The 9201-nt window shown below is 39.8% G+C and overlaps 1 protein-coding gene across 1 annotated transcript in view; it reads left to right on the plus strand.

Moving 5' to 3' along the window:
- The window catches only part of PPP2R5A (protein phosphatase 2 regulatory subunit B'alpha), an 836659-nt gene extending 828210 nt beyond the window's left edge, over positions 1 to 8449 (plus strand). Inside the window, exon 13 of the mRNA XM_078649746.1 lies at positions 6276 to 8449. Within this exon, the coding sequence (XP_078505872.1) occupies positions 6276 to 6411 (136 nt within the window). The 3' untranslated portion in view covers positions 6412 to 8449. The remainder of the gene's footprint in view (positions 1 to 6275) is intronic.
- The last annotated feature ends 752 nt before the right edge of the window (positions 8450 to 9201 follow it).

A 9201-nucleotide genomic window follows, 5' to 3' on the forward strand; every position in this document is an offset into this window, starting at 1 on the left:
CAAATTGATGATGCGTATTAATAGCATAACACAGGAGGCCTCACCTGTTGTTTCAATTACATCAAAAGCAGATTGGGAGAGAGAATCTGATATATCAATCACGGATAAACAATGGCAATTCTGCTGCTCACAACTAGAACACCTCTCACCGAATTACAGATTACGACTTATACACTTCAATTTTCTGCACAGAGTATCATACACCGCTTCAATACCATCGCATGGGCATACATCGAGACACTGGATCTTGGAGATGTGCAGCTCAAGACGCCACATTCATACATCTGGCATGGTATTGCAGACCAATAGCGCAATTCTGGTTGGAAGTATTTAGCCATATTGGTAGCATCACTAACACTCATTTACAGATTACACCACTGGTGGCACTGATAGGCTTTGTGCTAGATATCCCAAAGGCTTCCTGCAAACTCAAGTCCATGTTGTTGTTGCTGGCAAAGTGTCAGGTGGCCATACACTGGAAGAAACAACATCCTCCTTTGATAGAGTGGCTAAATGCGGCCACATACTGCAGAGATCTATTATCAATTTATTGGGAATTGATGCTTAGCAGATCCAGACATCTAGACATATGGGGGCCCTTTGTGAGCTGGCTGGAATTGGGAGGTTCTGATCTCCGGGACGATCGACACGTGAAAATCTCCGGTCTAATCCCGGATTGGGGATCGGTTCAATTGTGTAGTATTATAGAAGACACACATGTTGTTGCTTCGGGTTATATGGTGTTGAAAGTGTGGATGGAATGTAGTGGTCGGGACGTATAACAGACATATGCAAGTTGTATTCAAGATGTGCTAATTTTTGGTCTGGTACTTTAAGGGAATGGCAGGCGGGGGAGTTTATTAATCTTTCACTATTAGTTTAAATAATAAAATGCACAGACTCAGAACTGGTGTCCTATTTACATCTTCATACTCAAATGCAACAAATCTTGAAATCGCTGCCGGTCCCCTGGGATGTCGGCGTAAAAGCTGTGCTCCATGAGATAAAATCATTGTCATATGCTGCCGGCCCCAGGGTTGTAGGTAAATAGCTGTGGAAACTGTGAAAAAAAGAAAAAAAAAAGTTCAGGGGGTGCCCCTAAATACTAGATTTAGGGGCGTTACAGGTAGGTAGAAGCAGGGACCAATGGGTCCCTTCCCTGGGGTGGGTACACCCCCTATTATTCCACCCTTCAGTGGGAGGAGGTCATGTGCCCGTTCCTGGTTGGTGAAGTCCCCCCTTCTTCAAGATGGTCTGGACTGAGAGTTGTGCTTCACCTCGCCTTCCCCACCTGAGGGGTGGAGTTGGCAGAGGTGGGCACACCTCTCTTCCTCACTTGTTTTTCCCGCCGGAACCAGTGGGGACCAGTTGCTGAAAGCAGCAAGTGGCCTGGGGAAGCTCAGAAAGGCAGCAAGCCTTTCAAGCTTCCCCTTTGTGAACCCTGCCCATCCTGGGAGAGGAGGCTTGACGCCTTGTCCCAGGATGTGCTTTGTTTCAGGCCCCAGAGAGCAGCAGACTCTCGGCCCAGGGGTCCAGAAACGTGTGGTGGACACTAGTGTTGGTTAGTTGTCAGGGGGCATCTCTAAGATACCCTCTGTGTGCATTTTTCATTTAATCCCACACAGGCATCAGTGTGGGTTAATGTGCTGAGAAGTTTGATACCAAATTGCTAAATTTTCAGTGTGGCCATTATGGTGCTGTGGAGTTCGTAATGACAAACTCCCAGCACCATATACTCAGCAGCAGTGCACTTAAAATGTCTAAGAATGGACTGTACAGGGCTCATGCACCTGAACCCTCACCACTGGTATAGTGCACCCAGCTAGAGGGGTGACTGACCTCTGCCAGGGCAGTGGGTTGTAGGCGTGTCACACAGGGGTGTTTACCATGTTGACTCTTCACTTTGTTCTGCACCAAAACACATAGTCTGCAAAGCAGTGTGAGGGTGTAATGGTACAGGACCTCTAAGAGTGGCACAATAAGTGCTGCAGCCCTTAGACGCCTTCTCTGGTCACAGTGCTCTGGGTACCTGTGGTACCATTTACCAGTGGCTGACCTGTGGCCAGAGATCGCAATTGGGTTAAGTTTGGGGAAAGAACACAGACCCTGGGAACCTGATTGGCAGGAACCTAGGGCCCATCAAGTCAAAATGTATCAGTAGTGAGGCAAAAAGTGTGGGGGGGGGGGTTACTGCTTTATATATGCTTTCTTCCAGAGATCTTCTTAAATGTAAGTAATTGTCCTCCAAAAGTAGCCTATGAAAAAATATATGCGTTAATATACGCCGATGACGTAGTAATTCTCGAACTTACTCCGCTCGGCTTACAGTGAAATATAAACGCACTTACTAGATATACAGAAACAAATTTTCTAAAGGTAAATATTTCCAAAGCAGGTATTTCCCTTTCGGGATCAGAAATGCCACCTCCACTGTAATTGGCAATTAGACAACACTAAAATTGAGGTGGTAAAATCCTACATCTATCTTGGGCGTGTCTTCTCTCAAAGTTTAGAAATTCATTCTCCTCTTCACTACATGAACCAAAAAGCAGAAGCACATATTTACGCCATAAGGCAATTTTATAACTATTCAGGCAAGAGGCATTTTCAAGCACTTTTTGAAATATACAGGGCCAAAATTGCACCAACAATAACCTACGCCACAAAGTATATCCTTTTAGCCAGATGAAACGTTTTGCATATCAATGAAGGTAAATTTCTACGCAAATTAAAGTTAAGCCAAGCTGTCCCAGTACAGGTTCTTCGGTTGGAATTTGTCATAAGTGCATTTTCAATAGCCTTAGCAAATATAATTAGATGGGCTTTCAAACTCTGCTGGCAGAAGAAGGCTCATTAAGTGCTCTATTGAGAAATGAAAGCTTTAGTACAGGGAAAACACAAGACACATTTCAAACAAACCTTAAGACTAATCTACAATACTTCCAGTGTACTGAATCCATTCTTCAGTCCTTAACTCCAGCACACCTGAAACACTTTCTAAAAAATGCGACTCCCCGTTTAAATTTCGACCTAGATAAGGCATATTGCCTGAAATTATCTCATTACAAAGCTATCACTACTGCAATCGAGTTTGTCCCCTCAACAATACACATGTTTTACCTTGGAACATAAAATTAGGAGATGCATTACCATGTAGCGATTAGGACTACTTCCTTGAAAGGTTTTTACAAGACACTGGAACAACCTCGATAACGACAGTGGGGTATGTGAAATGCAATCGGGGAAACCAGGACTTAGCGCATATATTATGGTTATGTTCTAATAGGAGGCAGTAGGGGCTCAAAACCGTTTCACAAAACCAATAGTTTTTAGACATAACCTTTCCTTCTCCGTTGATTTAATTGCTCTTTTTAAAAATCCACCAAATGAATGTGTGCTATAAATTGTAAACATTTTTGAAATGCGTTTTATTCTTGTTTTAAATGTGTGATTCTCATATTAGGTTTTAAAATATTTTATACAAGAATTTTATGTTTATAAAGTGTATTATATACAATTGGTGATCTCGTAAGATATCTATATTAATAAAATTAAATTGAATTGAACTGGCTCCATTGACTTCACTTATGTGGACGACGTCAGGACGGAGCTTGACGACGTCAACTCCCCCCAGTGTGCTGAGGTACTGCTATGGAAAAAGGTTTCCGGATCTAGTCTGATGCCTAGGGATATTCTAAGTTTAAGGAATCTGCAGCTAGACTGTGTCTCTACCAGATACATTTTTACCGAAGGTAAGTAAACTCGTTTTTTAGGCTGACTCTGTTATAGGCACCCACATAAGTACGGTATAACTTTTATCGAGAGACTGGGGTGGAACACTGGGTGGTGGGAAATTTGTGCTGACGTTGTGATCTCACAACCTTCCGACGCATAAATGTGAGGAAAATGTGACTTTTTAGCTACAGTTGAGGTTTGCAGGGGATTCTGGGAAAATGTTGGGAGTACACAGACCTTTGGACTCCCCCTAGTGTCTAGTTTTCTGAAATGTCTGGCTTTGGTAGGTTTCCCTAGATGGCTGTTGAGCCCGGACCAAAAACGCGGGTGGCCCTATCTATCACAAAACAACCTGTTTTTGCATAGGGCTCAGCTACCATCTAGGGAAATCTACCAAACCCAGACATTTCTGGAAAGTAGACATCCGAAGAAGTCCAGGGAGGGTTGGCTTGCATGGATCCCCCAATGTTCTTTTACCCTGAATCTCCTGCAAACCTCAAATTTTGCTTTAAAAAAATCACAAATTTCCATAACTTTCTGTGTGGCAAAGGTATGGAATCAATGGGCCTGCACAAATGCCGTACCACCCAGCGTTCCCCCAGGTCCTCAAGGTCTCCTGATAAAAATGCTACCTCCCTTCTGTGGGTGGGCCAAGTGCCTGCGACAGGGAAGGGCATGGACTGGGAGAGGCCAAAAACATAGAAATTGAGGGGATAGACATCCCCACAAGTGAGATCATTTTTATCGGGGGACCAAGTGGAACGCTGGTGCTGGTACGGTGATCCCAGACAGAAATGTAAGGAAAAAGTGATAGTTTGTTTCGCTACATTTTTCGGTTTGCAGAGGATTCTTTTCAAGAAAATTCCAATATATATATATATTTTTTTCTACTGTTACTTTCCATAGGAAAAGCTTGAATGATCTACACAAATTACCCCTTGCTGAATTCAGAATTCCGTCCACTTTTCAGAAATGTAAAGCTTTCCCGGATCCATTATTGGTTTCACACCCATTTCTACCACTAACTGGAAGGAGGTTGAAAGCACAAAAATAGGCTTTGTCCCAGTAAAATGCCATAACTGTAGAAAATATTAGTTTTCTGCCTGTTCCTGAAAGCTGGGAATATGGTGATTTTAGCACCACAAACCCTTCCTTGATACCATTTGCTGGGGAAAAAAGCAGACACTTTCTTGTTCAGCACTTTTTTCCCATGTTTCCCCCAAAAAATATTTAGCTGTATTTTTCCAAATGTTGTAGTCCCCTCCAGGGGAGGGGACTAATCCTGGGTATCTTTAGAGTCCTCGGGATGTTTGAAGAAAAGGATACACATTTGGAATGGATACCATATGTGGACAAATGGTTAATGGGGGCTTAAGTGCAAACAACCCCAAATAGCAAAAAAAATAAGGTGCATCGCACGGGGGTGAGAGACCTGGCAGCGAAGGTGCTAAATGTGTAAAGCAAATACATGCCTTTCTCTGCATGCATTTGCTAGAATGTACCATTGAGATCCTGGTTGATGCCAACTATTGGGCTGGCAAATATACATTCCGGATTTTTTTATGTTTCTTATGCTCTTACTACCTTATTACTACTTGCTGTTCTATGCAAACACTGAATTTATATAAGATCCAACATGAAACATAAGTTGTGTATCTGTAATCCCAGCTTTTGCATCTTGATGTCTTGCATGGAGTATAGCATATTGAGCCTAAAGAAGGTAAGACAGTAAGTATGATTACCTTACACCAGTGTACAACAAAATATTATAATTAATGCGGTAATACAAAGAGGATTCTGTTATTTACCATTAACAGTGTTGACATGTTAGAGGCCTAGATCCTATGTTTAAATTTTTTTAAACTATTCTGCTACCAGACTCACTGAGAGATAATAATGCAAAACTGCAAAGCTATGGCAGATACAAGATTGTAAAACCAGTGTTCAAAGTAGATAACATACATTGTTCATCACGCTGTGGTGTCTAACATCTCAACTTTATAATGTTAAATGATTGCCTTAATGCTCCTTAACGTTACTGATCTTATGCACGTCTAGCATATCAGAGCAATGCCTCATCAGTGGGTATGTCGAATTGCCTTATTGAAAATCATGCTGTCTCTCACTTAAACGGCATATATTTCATATTAAGACATAGTATTAAGATAAAAAAGTAAACTACTTCCTCTGTAGATGCATCAATCTCGTATTTAGGAAAGCCAGTGTTTCTAGCCACCTTTATTTGTCCATACTTGCCATGCACCTAATATTACCCTTGTTTACTTTACCAATGCTATCATTTTGAAATCTGTACAGTTTTCTAAGTGTTTTAGTTGTAATTAATTCAATAATTATGATCCTTTCAAAGCAAAGTATTGATATGTTATCTGAAAAATGCTTTGGTTGTGCAATAGAACTGTCATTGACTTAAGGATTTACATTTTCTCAACCGCACATTAGCATAGCTCCACACAACCTCACTCCATGTGTTGCAGTCTTTACTTAGTAGTTTTCATTAATGTTCATATTTCTTTCTACAGAGAGAGAAAAAAAGAATTGGAACGTGAAGAATTATGGAGAAAGTTGGACGAGCTAAAGCTGAAGAAAGCCTTAGCTGAAAAGCAGAAATTTAGTCACAATGTGCAAAAGGCACATATCAGTAAAATTGCCAAATAATACAAATTACAGCAACCTCTGCTTTATAGGCATCATTTTGTACACATTTTTTTAAAATATGTAAAAAGTACAAACCAAACCTCATCAGTATGATAAAAAATGTAAATGGCCAACTTTTTTTGGCAAACTGTAAATCTTTGTGGACTTGAAATAGCTCGATGTTACACCGTGGCCACATATTGTAAACTTTTCTAATCATTGATTTATTGTGTCACTTTTAAGGTTTCACACAAATTAATGAATTTTATCATCCCTGATATGAGTGCGATAATTATGGGAGTGGTGAGAATAATGACTTGAAATCTTTAATTCTTGATTGTGTTGCACATAGGTGTAGTCGTTAGTTTTGTACATTATCCTTTATTTTACATGTGCTTTTCACACTGCTGCAGACCTTGGTTTAAAATTAAAGAGCGTTTAGCTCCACTTTACTATCTAAAATGAAGCTAAGGTACGTCTGTGCCCCACTCAGTTAAATGCCCACAATTTTACGTTTCCTATTTTATATATTTTAACCTTTATCACCGCAGCTCAGGTGTGACTAGCATATACAGTGGCAGGTGAATACTTTACAAACTCTTTGGTTATAAAACTGTTAGTATACGTAGTAGGAATGTTTTCCACTATGATCACTTGCTGTGTATAGTTTTTTTTTACCTTTAAACATGCACTGTATTTTTGGATGTTTTTCCTTCAAAAGTATTCTTGAAAAAGTTAAGGAAAGAAAGTCTGCACATTGCTAATGTAAGGAAATTAGCTGGCTCCTATTGTTTTTAAGTATTAAAAAATGTAACACTTTGTGTTAGGTTTACTGAACCTGTGTTAGTCCCAGTCCTATTCTCTACATTGGCAGCTATAGAATACAGATAAATAATTTTGTACAAAAGTGAGTTTTATGCTTTCTTGTGTTTTTCCAGCATGATAGAATAACAATAGTTAAGAGTTTGCAAATGGCACAACTGAACACTTAACTTGTACTGACCAGTATGGGAAGTGTAGCATTGCTGGCTATATTATTGAAAACTTATGCACTGTGACGTGGGAAACAACACTTCAACAGAGCACCTGTTGCCACCATTGCACTGCTCAACACACCTTGTTTTAAGTGGTTGTGGAAGTGCCCCATTCTGTCTTAACAATTCCTTTAAAAAAATAACATGAAAGGTGACCAATAATCTATCAGTTTTATCTACAAAGCCCTAAGCGGAGAAGCTATGGAGTGCAAGCCAGCAAAGACATTCATTACGTTTTTACATTTTGAAAATCTTAAAAATGTTAGGGGTTGACACGATTGTAGGACTTTTGCATTTTGCCCACTATTTTGTACCTATTATAGGTTTAGGAATAGTTATAGCAAATGTGGGCTTTAGCTCAATCCTACAATTTTGGTATCTCGCATGCATTTGAAATGAAAATACATTAAAAAGAGAAGTAGGAGAGGTTTTGAACCACTTAATTCTTTTCTTTCTTGGACCCTCTTACAGTGCTCTATTTTTCATACTAGAATCGTATATTAAATGAGAATATATATTTTTAAATTTCATTTAAATTTCTTTTAAAAACAAAAACTATCCATAATTTAACAGCAATGTGGTGCCTGTAGTCTAGCATTACTATGCCATATATGCACTTCTGAAGTTGTAAAGAACCAAAAGCCATAATGGCACAATAATACTGATTCTACTGTACCTCGTTGCTTTGCTGAAAGATGAAAAGGGGTGAAAAATAAGTGTTGATCAAAAAACCAGAGCATTACTAGATGTCTGCTGTAATTTGGGTGCTGTATGTACCCCTTTTCAGTCTCTTGTTGATGAAATTCTTGTTTTATGTAATGGAAATGCAGTATGTTTCTTAAATATAAAATCGGAAAAGTTTACTTTAGAAGTCTTGTACGTTCTACTTGATCAAGTATTTCTGAAATGTTTGTTATAAGAGTACCATTCCAATCTCTTTACTTGCAGTTTGTGGGAAACAGTTTTGTAATGAAAGATCATCACATGGGGATTGAGCAGCATTCAATAAAGTCTTTATGTTTCTATTTGGCACTGTAAATCCATTTTGTGATGTACAGTAATGCAATTGTAAGCTGTAGAGCTCACACAGTTAAAGCACTGTAATCAGCAAAGTATTGAGACCCACTAATCAAAATCAAAGCCGAGTCATCCATCGTTGAGTTACGCCCTTGAGGGCCCATAATTATGTTTTGAATTCTCTTGCACATTTTCTGCCATGGAATTCTTGATGTAAGTACTGGCTGGTTACAGTGTGCTATTGATGAAAGCAGCCCCCCCCCCCAAGGGAAATAAAGAGTACATTTGTCATAAAAGGTGATGCTTTTCAGAAAGGTTTCAGTTTTTAAGCCTAGTCTCTTATCCACTAGACCAAATTACCACCTGGTCTCTTGTATCATCAGACCAAATTACCAATGAGAAAATAAGCAAATGGTTACCATATCACCATGGAGGCGATTAGTGTGGTATAGTGGTTAGGGTCATAAATCCATTATCACTGGCTGATCCTTGGCAGGTCTCAATCAAAAAACAAGCAGTCAGAAAACCATTGGTGGATTGATCTGGTTCCCATTGGGCACTTTCCACAGTTCAGCTCCCACACAGACTGGCCTCTTGTTCTATACCATGTGAGCCTTCATATTGCATGTAAAGCATCTGAGCCCCATTTCATCTCTCCATCTATCTCTTCCATGTAAACTGTGGGGCAGGCCTCTACATGCTAGCTAGGGCCTCAGATCTGTCTGTTTTTAAATACTTTACACATCCCTGAGTCCTGACC

Source organism: Lissotriton helveticus, chromosome 6 (genome assembly GCF_964261635.1).
Source record: "Lissotriton helveticus chromosome 6, aLisHel1.1, whole genome shotgun sequence".
Lineage (NCBI taxonomy): Eukaryota > Metazoa > Chordata > Amphibia > Caudata > Salamandridae > Lissotriton > Lissotriton helveticus.